At 38.2% G+C, this 24,682-nt stretch overlaps 1 protein-coding gene across 1 annotated transcript in view; it reads right to left on the bottom strand.

The window, feature by feature from the left end:
* Positions 1 to 5,724: 5,724 nt before the first annotated feature.
* Positions 5,725 to 24,682, bottom strand: part of sdhdb (succinate dehydrogenase complex, subunit D, integral membrane protein b) — a 38,160-nt gene continuing 19,202 nt past the window's right edge. Inside the window, exon 4 of the mRNA XM_028792836.2 lies at positions 5,725 to 6,452. Within this exon, the coding sequence (XP_028648669.1) occupies positions 6,287 to 6,452 (166 nt within the window). The 3' untranslated portion in view covers positions 5,725 to 6,286. The remainder of the gene's footprint in view (positions 6,453 to 24,682) is intronic.

Genomic DNA, 24,682 nt, shown 5'->3' with positions numbered 1-24,682 from the left:
ATACTGCATCAGCAAGGTCTCTCCCAGACAAAGATTTCAAAGCAGACTGGGGTTTCAAGATGTGCTGTTCAAGCTCTTTTGAAGAAGCACAAAGAAACGGGCAATGTTGAGGATCGTAGACGCAGTGGTCGGCCAAGGAAACTTAGTGCAGCAGATGAAAGACACATCAAGTTTATTACCCTTCAAAATCGGAAGATGTCCAGCAGTACCATCAGCTCAGAACTGGCAGAAACCAGTGGGACCCAGGTACACCCATCTACTGTCCGGAGAAGTCTGGCCAGAAGTGGTCTTCATGGAAGAGTTGCAGCCAAAAAGCCATACCTCCGACGTGGAAACAAGGCCAAGCTACTCAAGTATGCACGAAAACCTAGGAACTGGGGTGCAGAAAAATGGCAGCAGGTGCTCTGGACAGATGAGTCAAAATTTGAAATGTTTGGCTGTAGCAGAAGGCAGTTTGTTCATCGAAGGGCTGGAGAGTGGTACAATAATGAGTGTCTGCAGGCAACAGTGAAGCATGATGGAGGTTCCTTGAATGTTTGGGGCTGCATTTCTGCAAACGGAGTTGGAGATTTGGTCAGGATTAATGGTGTTCTCAATGCTGAGAAATACAGGCAGATACTTATTCATCATGCAGTACCATCAGGGAGGTGTATGATTGGCCCCAAATTTATTCTGCAGCAGGACAACGACCCCAAACATACAGCCAAAGTCATTAAGAACTATCTTCAGCGTAAAGAACAAGAAGTCCTGGAAGTGATGGTATGGCCTCCACAGAGCCCTGATCTCAACATCATCGAGTGTGTCTGGGATTACATGAAGAGACAGAAGGATGCGAAGAAGCCTTCATCCACAGAAGATCTGAGGTTAGTTCTCCAAGATGTTTGGAACAACCTACCAGCCAAGTTCCTTCAAAAACTGTGTGCACGTGTACCTAGAAGAATTGATGCTGTTTTGAAGGCAAAGGGTAGTCACACCAAATATTGATTTGGATTTCTTTTGTTCATTCACTGCATTTTGTTGATTGATGAAAATAGATTTGTTTACAGCATTTTTTCACACCTGCCTAAAACTTTTGCACAGTACTGTGTATATTTTTTATATGTATATAAAATTAACTTTGTAGTCTTGGGTTTGTTTTAGTATAATTTTGTAATCCATATTTTAACACTTCCTTTAATATTTCTATCCGTTACTAGCACCATCTATTGGTGAAATGAACTATTCTTCACATGAAAATTTCATTTCTTAATTAGCATGGATTAATTGATTAATTAGTGAAACTGATTATTGATTCATGTATTGTCATCAGGAAGCGAGTAAGTGTGCAAAATTTCAAGTCATTTGGACAATAGGAAGTGGCTTAAATATCGATACCTGTTTATTGTCTGGTACAAATCTTGTTAAAATAACCGTGGTCATAAGAAAAAAACGCAGATATAATCTTGAAGAATTGAGATGGAGAAGATCTTGAGCTGGTCAGTGATTTTGAATTCCTCAGTTCCTGGATCACTGAAACTGGTAAGGATGTTATTGTAGCGTCCCAGCCAGGTGGAAGGCCTTTTGGAGTGACTGTTGGGTTTGACTGAGGGAGGGTGGAGTACAGTAAGGAGGACTGACAGCAGGGGTATGACTGACACAGAAAGGGGGGCGCAGTACCCGGGACAGAATGAGGGTCGAGAGGTTCGTTGGAGAAGGGGCTAGAAGGTTGTGTACTGGGGTTACGAAAGTCAGCGTTTTTCTTTTTCTGTTTGCTTTAATGGCATCTCTTAGGACCACAAATATGAGAGAAATATTGGAGACTGTAAATAGTTCAAAGTCAGAGACCTTCATTTTTTTTCACTGTTATAACCCTGTGTTTTTTCCCCTTCTTTATTAAGTAAACTGTTTTGAGAATTTCACTTCATCCATCTGTTATTTTTCTTCTTTTCGAATCTGATGCAGAGATCGCTACATTAAGCACAAAACCAAAGCTTGGTAAGCCCTACAGAAAATGATTAACATTTGGAAGTCAACTCGTCCCAAACAGCTGAAAATTGGATTATTCTGGGTGAATATGGAGAACACCAACAAAGGCTCCTGAAGCCAAGCTGGGTGTCCATTACACTTGCATGCTGTCATGCTCCAGATATTCATTGGATGACAAACAGAGTTGTATAACAAAATTCCCAAGATAACTACAGCACTCAAAACAGTGTCTGCCTTTCCTTGACCACTGCCTTAGACTTGAAAACAAAGTAATCTCCAAGGTGTTATTCTGGAGTCCCATGCATTGCTTAAGAGAATGAGTCAAACCATACCTGACCCATCTTAGACTGCTCATGAAGGACACTGGCTTTGAGCTGAACAAATTACAAAACAGGGTGGTATGGACTCATATCATCAAAAGCTCCAGCTAACTCATACTAGTAGAAGCGTTTATAAAGAGAGCTGGGATTGTAGACAGGGCCTTCATTCCAAAATGAACATCTGACTCTGTAGTTTACTTACAGGCTGCTTTTACTTCTGTTTGTTCCCTTCTTTCCTCACTTTACAGTGCTGTCTTTGTTTCAATATGCAGCACGATTCAAACATTTTAAGTTGACCACTTGGGGTGAATATCTTCTGTAAGTATTATCAATCCATTTTATAATCTCCTTTTCTCATTTAGGGACACAGCGGCTGGAACAGCATTGGGAGCAGAGCAGGAACTAACCATGGACAGGGCACTGCATCTGCTCTGGAATTTGCTCAAGGTAACACCACCCTTGCCACATGTCCATTCTAAGGCTATGATCATCTTATAGGTTGGTCTTTGCGATTTGCAATTCACAGATACACATATTCACTGGTTTGTCTTCAACAATTAAGTGGAAGTTATTTTGATGGTTTTGCAACATGTTATAAAAAGCCACAGACAATGCTGTGGTCCTTCAACTTAAATGAACTGCAAATCCCAGCAACCCCAAAAGTATTGCATCATTGGTCAGCTTTAGCAGTTGCCACAAGGGCTGCTGGGTGAAAGATGAGGGCACTAGCTTTAAAAGTGGGCCATAACAAGACACAATCATTGACGTCTTTTTGTTTCAATGCTTCACTGCACAACTACATTACAATTATACCCATCAGATTACAGTATTCTCTGGATTTAAGTTCATGTCCCGTGCTGCTTGTTTGCGTGAATTCATCTGGGTTGGAAAATGTCTTTGTCTGGGAGCACTCTAAATGTCTACAAATTGTTACATACATCGGCATCACAATAAGACCAAACTTTACACAACGTTCAGGAGGCTGTTCACATTTAAAGGCACTGAATATTAACATCACTTCTGCTTCTAACATGTTAATGGGTACCCTACAAGCTACTCCACTGTAATACACATTCGCCTCTACTGACCTCGAAAGGGGACACCCCTATCCTGACCTTTGAAATCTTATTTTGAACGGGGACACACCCCACACTCCTCCTAAATTCTTTGCATCATTGCTTGAAGTGGGTCAGAACTTTTTGATTTTGATTACCGGCACTCTTAGATGTGTACTGACAGTGATGGCACTCATCACTGTCTAGCTCCAGAAAACAGCACTGGTAACTCCAAATGGGACTCCCTGATACCCTGTGGTAGAAATCAACAATGGAAGAAAATCAACATATTAATTCAAGAAAGAAACCTCTCCTCTACTAGGACAACTTTGATAAAACCTCTTTGAGTCAGGAATCAGGCAGGAGGAAACTCGTTCAGTGTGTCTTTAATTATCTCTTCGGCAAATGCTGAAAGTGAGTATTCATCACAGTAGTCTGTTACAGAAAGATCAAAAAAGGAAGGGCAGAAATCTATTTAATAAACAAATGAATTTGCACAATAGTGCTGAATTAATGCTTATATATATTGTACTCGGATTGGTTAAAAGAAAGAGGTACTTTAGCACAGACCTCAACCAGCCTAAAATAAAAAAATCTTTCTCCATTATATTATTGTTCTTTAATATCGCTTGAATTTAGCTCTACTTCTGTTATGAAAACTGAATATGAGACCACTAGCAAGTCTTACTAGGTAAATGAAAAAACATTACATCCACCACGTTCTTGGAATATTCTGCTTGTTTACTTAACCATTTCAGCAGTCTCGTGATGACATTTCAAAAACAAATGCTTAAATATTTCAATGTGCACTGCAAACCAAAATACTGAAATATCGGTAACTCCAAGTTATTCTCTCACAATCCACACCCCCTCCTTCATCATTTTTTTTTATCAATGGCTGCATTTGTGAAAAAATAAGCTCTGTTGTCCACCTGTATATCGTCATTAATTTCAAAATACCAATCAAACATAAAAAACAGGAAAGAAAAAAACCCATAAATCAACTGATGTAGCCAAACCACCACGGAACGATTTTTTTCTACAGCTGATGGAGATTCTGTGACACAAAAAGAACAAGGTTAGTGCTTTAGGGTGAGTAAAAGTAATTAGTAAGTTAGTTTTTTTTGTTGGCAGACATTTATTCAAGCCCACTGTATAATGAGACAGTTATAATTTTAGGCTTTGATACCAAAGCACAGTTGAGACTTTCAGCAGTTTTTATGAACAAAGTTTAAATCACCTTTACCCAATAACGCTATGGGTGATGTCCTGTAATACGGATTTCTGCTGTAATGTCTTCCACATAAACACTCCACCCACTGTAGATGCTTTCTGCAGTCCATGCTGTTCATAGTTCACAATATTATTTCTATCACCTGTTCTTTTCTGTAAAATGCTTAAAAGGTTCAATTTATTGCATGGGCTGCATAAATGTGCAGTCTGTAAACATCTTTACAGTTTGTAGTAAGTTACAGTAAAAACATGATTCAATGTTAGAAGTTTATTGTCTGGTTATGGCTTTCATGGTAGTCATATTAATAAAATTAAAAATATATAATAATACTATAGTGCTGCATTCCCCTTCCCCCATGAATATACAAAGTAAAAACCCTCACCTGAAGTGACTTCAATTTGCACGCTACCGTTGTATGATATGTACATATAGTGGTCATTGCAAGGTTAGGATTTGCGGTTTGCTGTACTTTTTATTTCACTTTCCGTGGTTCCCATTTTTTACGTTTATGTGGAGTTAACGTCATTATTTTGTTCGGTTCCAGTTTTTAGCTCTCCACTTTCTCTGAGGTATGTTGTTCTTCCCATACTCTAGACCCGTTTCAATTTGTGTACCGCTTTAACCCTCCAAAAATTTGTAACTGTACAAGATTACACATCATAGTTTTACATTCAAATCTGATTGATGCTACCATCAAATTACATTTATACCCTAAATTGCTATTATTCAAATGATTACCTGTTTGAACTTAAAAAGAATAAAGTCTCCTACAAAAAATTTTTTTGCAATGACAATCAACAAAAGGCCACAAGGGAAAAACATAAATGGATCTACGACAGGATTGTTTTACTCAAGGGCAACTGTATGTAGCATGTTAAAGAGTAAGGAGCTCCAGTGAAATATAATTAATATAATATATATAGTATACAGAAAAGCTCTTATTTATATAGTACTTCTCATACATCCAATTAACCAGCAACAGTATAAATGAGTCCTGCTATCTTAAGAAATTTTCCGTGTGAAGCCAGATAACACAGCTAGACTATTAATAAAGAGGAGCGCACAAGGGCAGTGGTGTGTGTTGGATATTTAAAAACGATCAAATAAAGAGGGACACAACTACAGAAATAATGGGGGAAAAGGAAAAATGTACATATTTGGGGATGTTTATTGAAAAACTGGGAATAATTACATATAACATATATATTATACAGTACATACAAAATAATAATGGCTATGTAAATACTGCCGCTGTTTCAGTTTACACAAATCTTAGTATAGACTTCTGCGAAGATCAGGAGATTCCAAAGACTGACGCTTTGACAATCATAAAAAACTATGGAGTGTGGACGCATTTACCTGATCTTGAGAAATGAAAACTCAGTTACGTATTGAGCACAGCTGTCCTGCTTTGTAATGAGCACAATGCAGCAAGGCAATATGGTAGCTGGGTCATATTTTAAAAGTTTAATATGCAACATTAGTCTTTAATTACTTCACCTATTCACAATCCTGTTTAATGTAGCCCAAAAGTGCTTTAGAAACTTCTCTGTAGCAGACTGACATGAAATTGTGGCATGTAGGGGGCCTTTTCACCCTTCTGAGGAAAAACAGGACACAAAAATCAAATGCTTTCCTCATTATATTTGTTAAATTTTCCAAACTGCTAATTTTATAATGAAAGGTATCCTTGCTGAAGAGATCAATTTGATTTACAGGCTCCAGAGCATTGCAACTGCTCTACAGATGCCCACATCATGATAGTTGAAGTAGCAGAGGCCGGCAAATGTGGTAGCAGAGAGAACAAACAGTGCTGCCTTGGCTGCTTTAACCTTCGCATCTCCATGGACGTAGTCAATAACCACCTGACTAAGGCCCCTGAAACAAAAATGGGGACAAAAACAAAATGTTAATGTTCTTTACTATTTCACAAAGTCCATATATACAGTACAGTGTGCCAGATTTGTCTGTAGTTATTAAACATGAAATAGCAACATAAAACAGATGATTGTGAACTTCAACACAAGCATTTATCTAAAAACTGTACAAACAGCACACATTTACAAACCAACCAACAAATAATTAAATCCTGAAAGGAAAAACTACTTGGTCAAGGAACATGCAAGTCAGGTTAAAGATATTAAAAACACATGTTCAAATACAGTATAATCAGCGTGCAATGAATTACAGTGAGCTCCAACACTCCAGTTTAATGAGTTATCCATTTACTGCTTATCATAATTGCAGAAGATAAACCGGGCAGCATTTAGACTTGGTGGACACCTTTCACTATATGCCCATTTCCTGGGTAGACCACGTTTGCAGCAGAGTCAGGATGTGCAGTGGTTTGGTACCATTAAGCTGTGGGTATTAGTAGGTTACATCTTAAGGCTGAAGCAAATATCACATGCAAAATGACAATCATAAAAAAATGTAAACTGCGAAGTACAGACGGCTTATTTCTTATCATATAGGCAATACAGCTAAGCAAAAATGCAAGAGGTGAAAACCCAAGTGACTGTTCAAAGACAGGGAGATGGCTGGCTTGATATGGTGGCTGCTAAAGACTAAATTGTTAAAATAATTCAAGCTATAATGACTTACTTCATTGATAGGTTCCTTTAGAAAATTTAAAATCTATAAATCTATAACGTTATACTGAAGCATAAACTCTGAACGCAAGCCAAGGTTTTCATTCTGTCTTACACATCGTACTGGCCCTGTGAATCCATACTGTATAACATGCATCAGCCTCCATGAAGTTCCAAAGGAGGAATGATGTTCTCAGGATTATGTATTTACGTTGTGTCTAGGCTAAAACAAATCATTTGCTACTTGTTCTCAAACATAGCTTAATCTGATCGAGAGTTTGAGTTCTCACTGTTTGGAGTGATCTTGAATTGACACAAAACCCAGAAAGACACTCAGACTCCACAAATCCAGCAATAACACATTTACTGTGGCAGAAAAATGTTTTAATGGAGGCACAATGGTACAGAATTAGACATAAAAAGGAAAACAGCAAAGACTACGCCACTCAGTGGCATTGATATACAATATACAGTAGTTTGGAATCTGCCTCCCATTTCTCCTCATTCTCTCCCCTACAATGATACCAAATCCTCTTCAATGTCTTTGTCAGATGAGCTCTTGCTTTGCTTCCTTCTCTACTCCACTCCCAACTGCAAGTTCATCAAACAGAGAGATCACAGACCCTTTTTTAAGCAGACATTAAAAAAAAATTCTGTAGCACTGACAAATTTCCCAGGAAGTCATAGACTCATTCCCTTAAAGGGACAGATGCCTGTAACTGTGGGTGGGACTAAGATGCAGCTTTCCGCTACTTTCGAGAGGCCCAGAGGACTGTCCAACTTTGTGGTGACCTCCACTGGCAGCCTTTAGCATCCTGTCCAGCATGTGATCTCCTCTAAACCCTATATGGATCTCTGGTATTTTGTTCAGGTAAAGGTCCAGACCAAATGTTGTTTGGTTTCTCACCTTCCCATTTAAGCACTGATCCAAGCCAAGTCCCAGATGACTCTTTGGCATCCAATCCAGCAGTGGTCCATATCAACTTTTGGAGAGGAGGAAAAAAACTCTTGCAAACAGTACATGTGCAGGCCCGTCTGAAGTTTGCTAGAGAGCATTTGGATGATCCAGAAGAGGATTGGGAGAATGTCGTATGATCAGATGAAACCAAAATAGAACTTTTTGGTAAAAACTCTACTTGTCGTGTTTGGAGGAGAAAGAATGCTGAGTTGCATCCAAAGAACACCATACCTACTGTAAAGCATGGGGTTGGAAACATCATGCTTTGGGGCTGTTTTTCTGCAAAGGGACCAGGATGACTGATCCGTGTAAAGGAAAGAATGAATGGGGCCATGTATCGTCAGATTATGAGTGAAAACCTCCTTCCATCAGCAAGGGCATTGAAGATGAAACGTGGCTGGGTCTTTCAACATGACAATGATCCCAAACACACAACGCCCGGGTAATGAAGGAGTGGCTTCGTAAGAAGCATTTCAAGGTCCTGGAGTGGCCTAGCCAGTCTCCAGATCTCAACCCCATAGAAAATCCGTGTTGCCCAGCGACAGCCCCAAAACATCACTGCTCTAGAGGTGATCTGCATGGAGGAATGGGCCAAAATACCAGCAACAGTGTGTGAAAACCTTGTGAAGACTTACAGAAAACGTTTGACCTCTGTCATTGCCAACAAAGGGTATATAACAGAGTATTGAGGTGAACTTTTGTTATTGACCAAATACTTTTTTTCCACCATAATTTGCAAATAAATTCTTCAAAAATCAGACAATGTGATCTTCTGGATTTTTTTTCTCATTTTGTCTCTAATAGTTGAGGTATACCTATGATGAAAATTACAGGCCTCTCTCATCTTTTTAAGTGTGAGAACTTGCACAATTGGTGGCTGACTAAATATTTTTTTGCCCCACTGTATATAGATATACCGTGTTTCCCCGAACGCAAGACCTACCCCGAAAGTAAAACCTAGCAGTAATTTCTGATGTAACACTAATATAAGCCCTCCCCCGAAAATAAGACCTACCGCTAATCCGCTGTTTTTGCATCTGTCCTGAGAGCTGCCATATTTAGCCTAGAAGCTGCCCTGGTTACAAGGTAAGGTGCTTTTACAAGCAGTTAAAAGAGTAAATGCTGTCTTTTGTCTAGCATAACATCGGATAAATATGGGGCACTCAAGCCGTTATAAGAAAGTGGGTAGATTTAATGTTTCCACGTGTTTTGCCAGGTGCCCAAAGAGGTCTTCTAGTCTGGGAGTCTGCTAGCGCTCACCGTGCTAAAGACATGAAGAACTTCCTTAAAGAGAGAACAATAGATCAGATAATGATTCCTGCAGGAATGACAGCCTATCTCCAGACACTTGACATTGCAATAAACAAGCCATTCAAGGACCATTTGCGAATAGAAGTCAATGATTACATTGAAAACAGAATGGATAGAAATCAGCGGGGGAACATTGTGAAGCCTAAGCTGCAAGAGGTGGTGACTTGGGTGAAGAATTCATGGCTTAAAATCACTGAAAGCTGTGTTGCCAATACACTACGAGCAGGTCACCTGGACAAGAAGTGTTCATTTTAGGAGAGCAGTATTGCTGCGCATGAGAGATTGGGGCCATTAATTCTAAAGGAATTAGAGTCAAAAGAAATCCAGGAAGGAATTGCAGGTTCAGATATGGAGAGTTATGATGATATTCTAGAAGAAGATGACATGATTGTATTTGAATACATGTAGAAGCAGTTAACATACGGTAGTTTGTATAACATGAATACATGTTGATTGTTAAACCAGAGTTAACATAGGAGGGGGTGCCCAAGGGAGTCCGTGATACCGGTAGCGCTGCGCTGGCCGGGGCTTTTGGGATGCACGTTTTTCCTGCTGCGGTGGGTGAGTGTGGAACAGCTTTCAACCTCGTTTTTTGCTTCTTCTCGTTCTTTGTGGTCGGCGTGCGGCTGTGGGCTTTTGTTTCCTGCTAGGGAGGGGTGCTGCATTTCACCTTTTTTTAGGCAAGAAAAATCTTTTCTCGTTTGGGAAGGGGTGAGGTGCAGCGTTTTTCCCCAGTGGGAGGCGGGGGTTCACGGCCACACGCTGGCTGCAGGGATCAAGAACGGCAGGAGACGGGGTTGAAACTTGGGGCACTACCTCGGAGTAAGTGTTCTGTGCTTGCCTGCCGTGGCGGGGGAGGTGTGTGCTCCGGGGACGCAGTCCAGCACGGCGCTATTGTGGATTCTTTTGGGTATCCCCTTGTACAGTAGTTTGTAGAACATGAATACCATACATGTTGATTTGATTGTTGAACAGGCGTTAACGTACCAGTAGTTTGTACCGTAAAATTGTTGAACAGGAATAAATGTACTTTACTTTTTTGAACTTCAATAAAAATAAGACCTATCCGAAAATAAGCCCTAGTGCATTTTTTGGACCTAAAATTAATATAAGATACTGTCTTATTTTCGGGGAAACATGGTATATATAAAAAAAACAAATTGGCAAAGGTCTGTCAATCCCCAGGCATCATACCGTGAACATACATACCGTGGGCATCACCAACCCAAAAGTGGCTGAGAAAAACGGGTTTAGGTGTATGTGTGATATGTGTGACTAGCTTTGGGGCTCTGTTCAGGGCTGTTTCCTGCACTGTGTCCAGACCTGCCAGGAAAGGCATTGTCCCAAATGGCGTAACCAAGCACTGATTAAGCTGGTATGAAATGTATGTACTTAGTTTATTCCAGATGTGAAATGCAAGAAAGAAGCAACAAAAAAAAAATAAAAAAAATAATAAAAACACACTAAAACATTGTGGGGCAACTGTAACAGAAGGGAAGATAAAATGTGTGGAATGCACCACAAAAACCCTAATCTACTGCACAAAATATAAGATTTTGCGATATAGTGGTAAACAGATTGTTTCAAGAAGTTGCATGAAAAGTAATTTTGAAAGTTTTAGATGAGCTTCACAATGATATAAACTATGTGTTGTGTGTGTGTGTTATAAACATACACACACGCACTGTATATATGCTTTTTCTTCCTAAAAAAACAAAAATATAACTGCAACTGACGTTGATTTATGTGTGAAACCTATGCTTTGTGTGCTTTTCAGAAAACTGTGTTTTTTGGAAAAAAGATATTCAACCCTCAGAGTTAAAAGGATAAATATGAAATCTGAGCCAGTTTTTGCCAATTCTTAAAAAAAAACACATTAATAGACAAAGTTGACTGCACTCATCTAATTTTAAATGGCTTCTTAAAAAAAGTTTGAAGCATAATGTGCTATGCAGATGCACCACATTATCTATCTATCTATCTATCTATCTATCTATCTATCTATCTATCTATCTATCTATCTATCTATCTATCTATCTCCAAGAAGGCTAGACAGACAGACAGACAGATAGACAGATAATCCTGGACACTTTTTACTACTTAATTAAGTTAATAAAATTTATTTATTAATTTATTAATTAACCCTGAGCATGAATTGGCCACAGAATTCTATTGTAACGGTTATTCGAATCAGACTTGTGGTGACATGTAATGATGTGCTTTAACACTGTTAAGCCTGAATTACTCTCCTGACAGTATTTTCCTGCAATCTACTTCATGATATACCATCTTAGTATTTATGTTGACATTTTAATATTCACGTTTGTTTTACACATAACTTTTTATATTATTAGAAAAAAATTCTGTTTTGGACTCATTTTTCTGGGGGTAAACATAACACTAAAGAGTTTAACGAGTTATTAAATCATTCATTTTTAAAAGAATTTAGAAGGCTCTTTAAAATTCTTATTTTTTTTTATACTGTTCAATGAGAAAACATCCCAACTGAACTCTTTAAGACTCCATAAAGCAACACAATCAAATTTTAGAATTTCCAATCCACTGTATAATTACCAGAGGCTGTTATACCTCTAAAATAAATATGACCGTGTACCGCAATTTTATTTTTTTTTATTATCCAAACAAAACAATATGTTTCTCACTCACCTCACATACAGAGACAGAAAAAAGTGTACAGGTTAATTAAGCATCAAACACTAAAGAAAAACCTTTCCATACTTTGGTTTCAGTCTGATAACTGGCTCACTCAGCAACACATCTTCTAGTTCTCACTGCCTACTTTGTAAGTCTCTGCTAATAAATTATTGGTCCCACTTTTTACCTACCAGAGACACTCTGTACCAATTTACCTCCAAACCCTGAGACTCCTTTTTTACTTCCCTCAGTTGGGCAATACAAATACTTTATGGGTTACTCCAAAAATCCATACACAGCAATCTTCTTGTAGCTGCATATGACTGTCATTACAATCCCAACCAGTTACTTTGTTTCAGAAAGATCTAGGAAGTGCAATATTCTTTTTCTTATAACCTATGATTATTGAGAGTCTGGTACAGTCCTCCTCCTTCCAGGACGTACTTGTTATAGAAAAATGGAAGAGACACGGAGGTTGTTATAAATTTTCAGTACCTCCAGGAAATTACCTATCTCTGGCCCTATATTCTACAAAGTGCTTCTCCATCATAGAACAGATGTGGTTGAACATGCCAGTCTTCAGAGGAGTTTAATTTTAAGCAATTTAGGTATCCTTAAACACTGTCATGTTTGTCCATAACACTGGCTTCTACCTTTAGACATCTGTAGTTAATTAGGCATTTATGGGAAATACAGCTAAATGTTTTCATTAGAAACTTTTAGTCACAGTTTTAATGGAGGTTTTTAGCAAAGGATTTTTAACTCAGATTCTCTGAGCATGAAACATTCTGGTTAGAAACATCATTAAATTTGACATCAGCTTAGTGTTTAGATGTGCCAGTAAGAAGCTATAGTCTAAGATTATAAAAAAATTTAAATTAAACACAATTTAGATAAGCATCAAGGTAATAGTTGTCTTTTGAACACAGCAGAACTTCCCGTCCCGTGAGACGAGACTTTGTGCCAAGAGATTTAACCACGCCCGGGGCCGGAAACAAAAGACAAAGAGTAGATGACAAAGTAGAATGTTGTAAAGAATTCAATTGAAGAATTGGCACAATACACATGCAGAGCAGGTTAGAGATAATGGAAGTAGGAAAATTCGAAAGTCTCAAAAAAAATGATAGTAAAGATCGCATTAGCGCAAACAAATGGAAATTATTACTTGGTGAAATAACGGAACAGTATAAAGAGATCGAATATATTGTTCGGATTTAAACTAAGTCAGAGACTTGTAGATCGTCAAATTTGTGTTGCCAGGAGGGGACTGTTCTGTCTCTCAATTAAAAGAATAGAAAATCTTCCTCTTCATAGGGGCGCACCTCGGGAGTGGGACCCCCAACAGGAGCAGAGGCTTTCTGGGGAAGAAGAGAGACAAGGCAGTGAGACAAAAGGATAGCGGCTTTTAAATGTTCAAAGCGTCGCATGAGATGCAGATCATGCGGCACGGCAGCAGCTGCGACACGGCAGCAGCTGATCAAGCAAAGTATGTATATGTGTGTCTATACACTGTGTATATAGCGCTTTACTGTTCTCACATTTACTACGCACCCCACAATGTTGTTCTTATATCTGTCTGCCTAAGGCAAAGAAACAAAAAGTCTAATATTAATCTGGAGATTGAATGCATGGGGCTTTAAAAAAAAGAAAAAAAAATTACTCATTTCAATTGAGTACAAAAACCTATTTTATGTTTAGCGAAAAGTATATATTCATATTTCAATTAATACTGTTCATCCCTCAAACTAGTATGAAAACCAAATCTGAATTGAATTTTTTGCTTACAGAAAAGGCAACATTGACCAAGGGAATTCCATCCTTACCACAAGTGATAGCCTAATGAGGAACTAAAAATGTCTTAAAAATAAGGCAGATCACTGAGCTCCAGAGATGGCACTGTGGTACAGGGCTTGGCACTTCTGACTCATGGCTCTGGGGTCTTTGTTTCAAATCCTGCCTAGATTTTTCTGTGAATATTCTGCTTTACTTCCCTCATACATGGCAGGTTAACAGGCAACTGTAAATTGGCCAGACTAAATTTGAGTGTGTGCTAGTCTGCCCCATGATGGGACAGGCATTCCATCCAGGGTTAATTCCTTCTTGTGCCCAACTGTCTTGGGGTGGACAATGGCTGTCTGAGGCCCTGAACTCGCACAACCCTCAACCCTTTTTCCCCCTTTTGTTTTCCTTTTATCATTTTGAAGTAAAATGGTTATAACAGTTATGTTACTACTATATGTTTGATTGAGTAGTATGCCATTGTAATGGTCTGGTTTTCAAAAATAACCCTACAATATTGAACAACTGTGAAATGAACTACTAAACAAAGTGTAAATGTGAGTGGACTAAAACAACCTCCTTTTTGCAACAATCACATGCAAAAGCTTTTTCAAGTAACTGTGCTTTATGCCAGAAATCTTTTTAAAGCAGTTAGGAACACTACAAAAGTCTGGAACATTGTCAAAAGTGAGAAAACCCCATATGGTATGCAGTGTATCTGGCATAAAACAGAAATAACCATAATTAGGTCCTGCCAGTCAGCTAGCTTGTATTTCAGCAGTGTAAAGATTTAAATACAGCAACCAATGCCAGCATGCTGTAGAACTGTCTTTAATGAAGAAAGGCAACAGATGCTTCATAGATGAGAATCTACCTGTGACTGAGTTTGACAAGAAATGCATTAGCTGCCTAGATAAAAATGCTTAAAAGACTTCAGAATATAAATAATTAAAATAATTAAAAGCCAAATAAAAACCATCAGAAACTACACTTTTGTGCAAGACACAAGCCAAAATACAACAAACAACCACTGTTCACAATTACTGTCAACTATTTAGTTTAGCACTAAACCACACACGCAGTACTTTTAAAACTTAATAAAAATGGCAAAAAATGCAGTGATTTATTTACTTTGCAGAAAATATGAAGCCACTATGGCTGATGTTACTGTATATTCCTTTTACCATACACACATGTCAGTGTAACTAATATTTCTGTTGAAGTGTGAAATTTTGAAGTTGGAAATCCCAGATAGCTTTACAAACTAAAGCCACCTATGTCACATTTATCTGCTATCAGACAAATGGGAAATGTGGGTTTCCTAGTCAAAAAATTCACATGAATACCTTTAGAAGAGGTGGACAATTCAGAGAAAACAATGAGACTTGAATTTTCAAAGTCATGAAGTAATACTGACCTTTCACTTAAGTCAAAAATATAAAATAAAAGCTGATCAGCCAGGAATTACACTTTTATGGTCAAATTGTATTTTGGGTAAAACAGTGCACTGCTAATGTGTTGAGATTGCTCTTTAAATTTCAAGAAAATATTTACAACTTATCTTTAATTGCTTCTTTTTGTAGACCAAGTAGGAAAGTAACATTAGCCACACATTTTTCTCAAAAACCTGTCTGGAAATTCACATAAACACAAATAAGTGGGAAGGTGAAACATCTCAAGACGGAACTGCCATACCATGTGAATACAACAGCAGATTGTAAACTAGAACTTCTAGCAATGAAATGCAGTTGCCATTCAACAGGTACTCTTTTATACTGTCAGATTGTGGCAAAAATGTATACTAGCTAGGCAGACAGAAGGATTACATTATTTATATCTCATGCAACAGACACTTGTGTGCAAAATGAAAAAAAGGTTACCTTGCCTTTTAGCACCGAAAAAATCTAAAAATGTATCAAAGTATAAATCTGGTACATTCAAATTGAAAAAGAGCAGCATTATGGGGAGATGATAAAGTAAAAATTGAAGTGTCTTGGAAATACTCCTTAAATGTTGATTTTTGAGGTAAAAGGCAAATTAATAATAGGGGTGGAGTCTAGACTATATGTCTGGTTCTAGCAAATCTTTCATCATTTACAGTACAAGTGATTGCAGTTATTCTGTTGATTGTTATTTTATTAATTTAATTGATATTCTGGATTGTTTAGAAATCCAGAGGGTGGAACGGTGGTGCAGTGGTAGCACTGCTGCCTCGCAGTAAGGAGACCTGGGGTCCTCCTTGCGTGGAGTTTGCATGTTCTCCCCGTGTCTGCGTTGGTTTCCTCCGGGTGCTCCAGTTTCCTCCCACAGTCCAAAGACATGCAGGTTAAGTGCATTGGCGATCCTAAATTGTCCCTAGTGTGTGCTTGGTGTGTGGGTGTGTGTGCCCTGTGGTGGGCTGGCACCCTGCCCGGGATTTGTTCCTGCCTTGCGCTCTGTACTGGCTGGGATTGGCTCCAGCAGACCCCCATGACCCTGTGTTAGGATATAGCGGGTTGGATAATGGATGGATGGATAGAAATCCAGATAAATAAAATAGAATATCTCTACCGATTTACTAACCTTGGGTATCATCAGTCACTGGTGCTGCCATGGTTTATTTTTACCCACTACCCACATCCAGAAGTCAATTTCCTGTCCTTATTTCCTTCATTTCAACTTTCAGATACTTCTGTCCTCCAAACAAATCTACAAACTGTTCTCTCTAACTAATGATTGTAGTGTACTGACTTATAAACACATAAAAGTGTGTTGCCATTAAAGTAGAGAGCATAAAGTTCTGCTTCACATGGCTGTTGGAAATTCAGAGCCCTTTAACTTCATTTATGCTAGAAGTGTTAAGTAAACAGTGAAAGTGCAGTTAAAAAAAAAAAAACTACTACAAATAGTTAACAGTGACAACTCACCTATCTTTGTTAAATAATAAATTCAGAAAACTTCTGATTGAATACATTTTTATAAAAGTCAAACAAAAATGCTAAATTATCTAATTTGATTTATATGTGGTGTTAATTTATAAAAACTAATGTTAAAAAGTGGGGTATATCCTAAATTGTCTTGTAAGATGATCTTGCGTACTATCACAAATTCCTAAATTTTGCCAGTTTTCTTTTTTGATAGTTTAAACAGTAGTGAATTCAATTCATTTTTTACCACTCAAAATATACTATGGTACAAAAAGTTATAAATGGACACTACAGACCAAACAACTGATGAGTACTAAGATTTCAACAAAAATAATGGAGGTAATTGAAAATAAATACATTTAAACCATTATTTTTAATTCCAATTTTATAATTTTTTCCCCATCTACCCATTTCATAGCCTTTTTATTGCAGATCATGGCTGCAGGTGAGCTTGAACCAATCATGGCAGTATGGGGGGCAAGGCCAAACTTGCACAGTACAGTAAGATGTTTATTTTGCTTACTCGCAAAGGCTGCAGCTTTTTCAGGAGAATAGTAAAACAAACAGCAAAGATACCAGATGAAAAAGAGGTGGCACTGGAGGGGCTGTTGCCCATACAGTTGATTGATGAAATGCAACTGAACCTGCCCTATATAGCATGTCCATTATAGTGCCATCATGCTATTTGCTTTTTATGAGGTGCTTGTAGCTGCATTTTTCAATGTTTCTAAAATTCTTTGGTTACTGAAAAGGTTCTGGCATTAGAAGTATGACATTTAAACAAAGATTCCATAACCTAAGTTGTCTTTGTTTTAAAAGTTGTACTGAAGCTTAAAGCAAAACAGATCAAACAAAAATGAAAAGTTGACAACACAAACACAGACTAAAAATACCTTCTTATGTTTATGTTTAATGTGTGAAAACACTATGCCACTGTACCTTCAAACTCATTCTATTCTATTTGTAAAGTTACTTTAGAAATGCAGCAGAATATTAAGAATGTTCCATAAAAATTCTAGGTTATAGAGGATAAAACCTAGCCTCCCATTATATGTGTAGCCATGTAAAAACGACATTCCAGTATAACCAAACACTTACGTGAAATTAATTTTACCATATATACTCGCATTTAAGTTCTCCCACGGATAAATCGGGGCTTGATTTTACTGTATAATTTCCGGTATTTTAAAATGTCGGTTATACAAGTCGAATGCAGAAAACTCACGATATTGGTCCAAGAGATTATAATATGCTAATGCCCACCCGAGAGAGTAACCACGGAGGGCACTGCCTTTTTTCCCTATGTATTGTGCCTACATGACCACACGGTGATACTCGAACTACAGTAATCCCTCCTCCATCGCGGGGGTTGCGTTCCAGAGCCACCCGCGAAATAAGAAAATCCGCGAAGTAGAAACCATATGTTTATATGGTTATTTTTATATTGTCATGCTTGGGTCACAGATTTGCGCAGAAACACAGGAGGTTGTAGAGAGACAGGAACGTTATTCAAACACTGCAAACAAACATTTGTCTCTTTTTCAAAAGTTTAAACTGTGCTCCATGACAAGACAGAGATTAAAAGAATGCAAACATATCTTCCTCTTCCAAGGAGCAAACAAATCAATAGGGCTGTTTGGCTTAAGTATGCGAAGCACCGCGGCACAAAGCTGTTGAAGGCGGCAGCTCACACCCCCTCCGTCAGGAGCAGAGAGAGAGATAGAGAGAGACAGATAAAAAAAATCAATACGTGCCCTTCGTGCTTTTAAGTATGCGAAGCACCGTGCAGCATATCGTTTCAGGAAGCAGCTGCACAAAAGATAGCAACAAGATAATCTTTCAGGATAGCAACAAGATAATCTTTCAGTATTTTTAGACGAGTGTCCGTATCGTCTAGGTGTGTGAACAGCCCCCCTGCTCAATCCCCCTATGTCAAGATCAGAGAAAGTCAGCGCAAGAGACAGAGAAAAGTAAGCCGGGTAGCTTCTCAGCCATCTGCCAATAGCGTCCCTTGTATGAAATCAACTGGGCAAACCAACTGAGGAAGCATGTACCAGAAATTAAAAGACCCATTGTCCGCAGAAACCCACGAAGCAGCGAAAAATCCGCGATATATATTTAAATATGCTTACACATAAAATCCGCGATGGAGTGAAGCCGCGAAAGGCGAAGCGCGATATAGCGAGGGATTACTGTATTCTGAAGCGACGTTTGCACTGTTTTGTGTGTCTCACACCCTCATACACCTTTATTGTAAGAGCATCCCTTATCTATGATGGAATGTTCGATCAGAAGAAAATATGAAGCTGGTTTCAAATTAAAAGCCATTGAAGTGGCAAAAGAAATTGGTAACTGCGCTGCTGCAACAAAATTCAATGTATCTGAGAAACTGGTGCGAGATTGGAGGAAGCAGGAAGATGTAAAAAATAAATAAATAAATAAAATTAAGTTATTGTTATTTTTGAATGGGCGTATAAGTTGGGGTTTGATTTTATGATTGATTTTTCAGGTTTCAAGACCAGACTTATATGCGAATATATACGGTAAGTTACTAGAGCTGGCTCTTAGAGAGATACTGTATTTTTTTTTAATGTTTACCAAAGCTTGATCCTCATTATTTTTTTAGGTTTTATGCCTACAAATGCACAGAGACTGACACTCAAAATGGGAAAGAGTTTAGGCTTTGTGTGCCATGCAAATGCCTGTGATTCCGTTGTGTTTCTGTATCATCAAATGATAATCAAAACAGCAAGGAAAGCTCTGGCAATGCCATTACTTTGTCAATATTCTATATCCCAAAACCAAAGTCCTTCGATATTGCCGACATTATTTTTACACTAATTTATTCTTTTCAGGTTCTTCTTCTTGTCCCACAATTTTTTCTCTAATTATCCTTATTCATAGCTGAAGTGCCTATTTTGAGAATGTTAATGGTCACATCACGATAGACTTTGAATATTATTTACAGCACAGCTCAAACACGAAGAGTTACAGTAGTTCCCATAAACAAACAGATTTTTAATCCTTCATTACCTTTGCTCTCGGTAAGCTCAGTTTTTAACAGAAAGATGATGTTTTGATACAGAGAAAGATTATGAGATTTTAACAGGTGTGTTATTTGTGGTGGCAACTTAAGTACCTGGAAATTCTTTATAATTTTGACTTATTTTTAAACCAAGTTATATTTTGTATATTTCAATAAATGTATGTTTTCCAAGTTAACAAAAAAAAAAAACCAACCCAAGAAACAACACATAGATCTAAGCCACAAGCTTTTTGTTTTTCATGTCTTTTTTCTGTATTGCTAACCCAAGTTAAGCAATCACTCACAACACAGAAACCCCCAATCATACCATGTACACCTTATTGCTATGACATCTGGCTATAGAGTGAAGCGCAAAAAAAAAAACACACACTTTCATGAAAATGAAATATGACTTGAACATCATAGTGCATTCACATGCACACACATAACCAGGTTAAGGTTAAGGTTAAGGTTAATAACCCATTAAGGAAGAAACCTAGTTTCTTATATATCTGGATTTACATGTTCAAGTAATCCTCTGGATTTCTCCAACATCATTAAACTGTGCAAATACTTCAGTAAGGTAGTAAAGTAGGTTACTTATTACTTTAGAAAGTAATCAGACTACATAATGCATGTTACTCTACTGCTCTTGAGATTGTGTTGCTGAAGTTTGCACTGTATATTTAGCTCAACTATTTATATTAAGTGATTTTTGAAATATTGAAACTGATTATTTTAAGCAGGAAAAAGAATAATGCGATTGCCAGAGCATTTGCCACTGGAGATTTATCTCATGGATGCTTCTGCTCGTGGCTGCTTTACAATACATCAGACTGCCAGTTAGTGACACCTGGCTCATCGCTTCAGAGAACACATTTCCACTGCTCCAGACTTCAACCAGACTTGCAACACAACAACTAATGCTTGGTATTGTGGATAGTAACCTTAGGCTTTTGTGTAGCTGCTCAGCCATGGAAACTCAATTTACAAAGCTCTTGACGTACAGATATTGTACTGATGTTGCTGTCAAAGGCAGTCTGGAACTCTGTTGTGAGCAATGCAACAGAAGATTGTCAATTTTTATGCTCCATGAACAACCCCAATTTCACAAAAGTTGGGATGCTGTGTAAAATGTAAATAAAAACAGAATGCAATGATTTGCAAATCTAATAAACCCATATTTTACTCACAATAGAACACAGAAAACATATCAATAGTTGAAAGTGAGACATTTTACCATTTTGTGAAAATTTTTAGCTCACTCTGAATTTGATGGTAGCAACATATCTCACGTTGGGATAGGGGAAACAAAAGGCTGAAAATGTAAGTGGTACTAAAAAACAGCTGGAGGAACATTTTGCAACTAATTAGGTTAATTGGAAATAGGTCAGTAACATGATTAGGTATTAAAAGAGCATCTTATAGATGCAGAGTCTCTCAAAAGTAAAGATGGGCAGAGGTTCACCAATCTGCAAAAAAACTGCGTCTACAAATTGTGGAACAATTTCAGAATAATGTTCCTCAAAGAAAAATTGCGAAGACTTTGAATATCTCATCATCTACAGTGCATAAGATCATCAAAAGATTCCAAGAATTTGGAGAAATCCCTATTTCCAAGGGACAAGGCCAAAAATCAATACTGAATGTTTGTGATCTTTGGGCCCTGAGGCGGCACTGCATTAAAAACAGGCCTGATTCTGTCATGGAAATCAATGCATGGGCTCAGGAACACTTCCAGAAATCATGGTCTGTGAACACAGTTGGCCATGCTATCTACAAATGCAGGTTAAAGCTTTATCATGCAAAGAAGAAGCCATATGTGAACATGATCCATAAATGCCACTGTCTTTTCTGAGCCAAAGGTCATTTAAAATGGATGGAGGGAAATTGCAAAACTGTTCTGTGGTCAAATGAAGTGAAATTTGAAACTTTTTTTTGGAAAACATGGATGCCATGTCCTCCATGCTAAAAAGGAGGATGAACATCCAGCTTGTTATCAGCGCTCAGTTCAAAAGCCTGCATCTTTGATGGTATGTGGGTGCATTAGTGCCCATGGAATTGACAGCTTGCACATCTGGAAAGGCACCGTCAATGCTGAAAATATATACAGGATTTAGAGCAGCATATGCTCCCATCCAAGCGTTGCATATTTCAGCTAGACAATGCTAAACCGCATACTACATCTATTACAACAACATGGCTTCGTAGTTGATGAACGAGTTCCTGTGCTGAACTGGCTGACTTGTAGTCCAGATCTTTCACCAACTGAAAACATTTGGTGCATCATGAAACAAAAAATATGACAAAGACAACTCTGGACTGTTGAGCAGCTAGAATCCTATATCAGACAAGAATGAGACAACATTCCTCTCCCAAAAGTCCAGAAACTAGTCTCCTCAGTTGCTACACATTTCTGGGCTGTTGCTAAAAGAGGGGATGCTACACAGTGTTCAACATGGCCCTGTCCCAACTTTTTTGAGACGTGTTGCTGCCATCAGATTCAAAATGACCTTATTCTTTTCTTAAAATGGTACATTTTCTCAGTTTAAACATTTGATATGCTTTCTATGTTCTATTGTGAATAAAATATGGGTTTGTGAGATTTGCAAATCATTGCATTCTGTTTTTATTTACATTTTACTTAGTCTCTCAACTTTTATTGGAATTGGGGTTTTACTTCAGCATTTGGTGGCCCCACTCTGTGAGTCTGCGTGGTCTACCACTTTGTGACTAAGCTGTTGTTGTTACTCCTAGGCGCTTCTACTTCACAATAATAACACTTACAGTTGACTGGGGCAGATCTAGTGGCTAAGGAATCCTATGATCACTAAGCTCTTCAATATGACCTATTATACTGCCAAAGTTTGGCAATGGAGACTGCATGGCTATGTGCTCGATTTTATGCACCTGTTAAGAAATGGTGCAGCAGAAATACCTGAGCTCAATAAATTTGGAAAGTTGACCTTTTACTTTTGGCCATACAGTGTATATATGCAGAAATTGCACTAATGAAAATGCTTAAACAAGATCACCACCAACTTTTTTTGCTTTGTGTTGGGGTGTAAACTAAAAGACTGTTGCTGAGACACTTGTTCCAGATGGCATTTCAGAAAATTGGCTTTGGTGGCCTGTCTAGGTTTTCATTTTACACAGTATTCCATTTTTATGCACAACTGAAGTGGACCACAAAAAAAAAGGAAAGCACTTTACTACAGACCCAAGTTTTGGTTCGTGATGGTAGTAAATGGGGCTTGAAAATCTGTGTACAGTGTATAGGCAAGAATTACTCAACCCGAAGGAAATGAGGGTTATGTACATCTTAAAACTGCAGAAAGAATTATTATAATAATTCTATGTAAGTAATAATAAGTATATACAGTGGAACCTCGGTTCACGACTATAATTCGTTCCAAAACTCTGGTCGTAAACCGAGTTGGTCGTGAACCGAAGCAATTTCTCCCATAGGATTGTATGTAAATACAATTAATCTGTTCCAGACCGTACGAACTGTATGTGTATATATATATATATATATATATATATTTTAGTTTTTAAGCACAAATATAGTTAATTACACCATAGAATACACAGCGTAATGGTAAACTAAATGCAAAAACATTGAATAACACTGAGAAAACCTTGAACAACAGAGAAAACTAACACTGCAATAGTTCATGCTATAGTGCTAGGAACCGCTTGCTAAAAACACTTTTTTTAATGAGTTTTAAGCACAGGGGAAAAAATGAACATTTGGAAAATCCGTAATTTAATAAACCACCAAGAAAAGTAACATTGCAACAATGCAGGCTATGAACTGATCACTGTAAATAGAACTGAAAACAAAAACAAGCCTTCTCTACCTTATGCCTCCCTCGCTCGCTCTCTCGCGCCTGTGTGTGTGTGCGTGCGTCTCTCTTTTGCGAGCCTGGAGCGCCTGTGTGTGTCTCTCTAGCGCTCTGTGTGTGTGTGTGCGCGCCTCTCTCTCCCGCGCCTGTGTGCGTGCGTCTCTCTTTTGCGAGCCTGGAGCACCTGTGTGTGTGTCTCTCTAGAGCGCTCCGGTGTGTGTGCGCGCCTCTCTCGTGTGTGCGGCTCTCTCCGTCTCTCGCTGCCTCTGTGTGTGTGTGTGTGTGCCGCGCTCTCTCGCTCTCTCTCTTGCTCGCTGCACAGGAAATGCACAGGGAGAGACTGAACATGTACAAACCGAAAGGGAACCTGGCTTGTTCGTATACCGAGTGTGTGGTCGTGAACCGAGGCAAAAGTTTGGCGAACTTTTTGGTCGTAAACCGAGTTGTACGTGTACAGAGACGTTCGTGAACCGAGGTTCCACTGTACAAGAATTATATATACAGTACATATAACCTTAATATATATATATATATATATAAGTATATATACTAGCAAAATACCCGCGCTTCGCAGCAGAGAAGTAGTGTGTTAAAGACGTTATGTAAACATATACAGTGGGTACGGAAAGTATTCAGACCCCCTTCAATTTTTCATTCTTTGTTATATTGCAGCCATTTGCTAAAATCATTTAAATTAATTTTTTTCCTCATTAATGTACACACAGCATCCCATATTGACAGACAAAAAAAAGAATTTTTGAAATTGTTGCAGATTTATTAAAAAAGAAAAACTGAAATATCACATGGTCCTAAGTATTCAGACCCTTTGCTCAGTATTTAGTAGAAGCACCCTTTTGAGCTAATACAGCCATGAGTCTTCTTGGGAAAGATGCAACAAGTTTTTCACACCTGGATTTGGGGATCCTCTGCCATTCCTCCTTGCAGATCCTCTCCAGTTCTGTCAGGTTGGATGGTAAACGTTGGTGGACAGCCATTTTTAGGTCTCTCCAGAGATGCTCAAATGGGTTTAAGTCA

The sequence above is a fragment of the Erpetoichthys calabaricus genome, chromosome 9, assembly GCF_900747795.2.
Source record: "Erpetoichthys calabaricus chromosome 9, fErpCal1.3, whole genome shotgun sequence".
Classification (NCBI taxonomy): Eukaryota; Metazoa; Chordata; class Cladistia; order Polypteriformes; family Polypteridae; genus Erpetoichthys; species Erpetoichthys calabaricus.
Note: the sequence above shows the minus strand (reverse complement) of the source record. Positions and strands in the feature narration are given on the sequence as shown.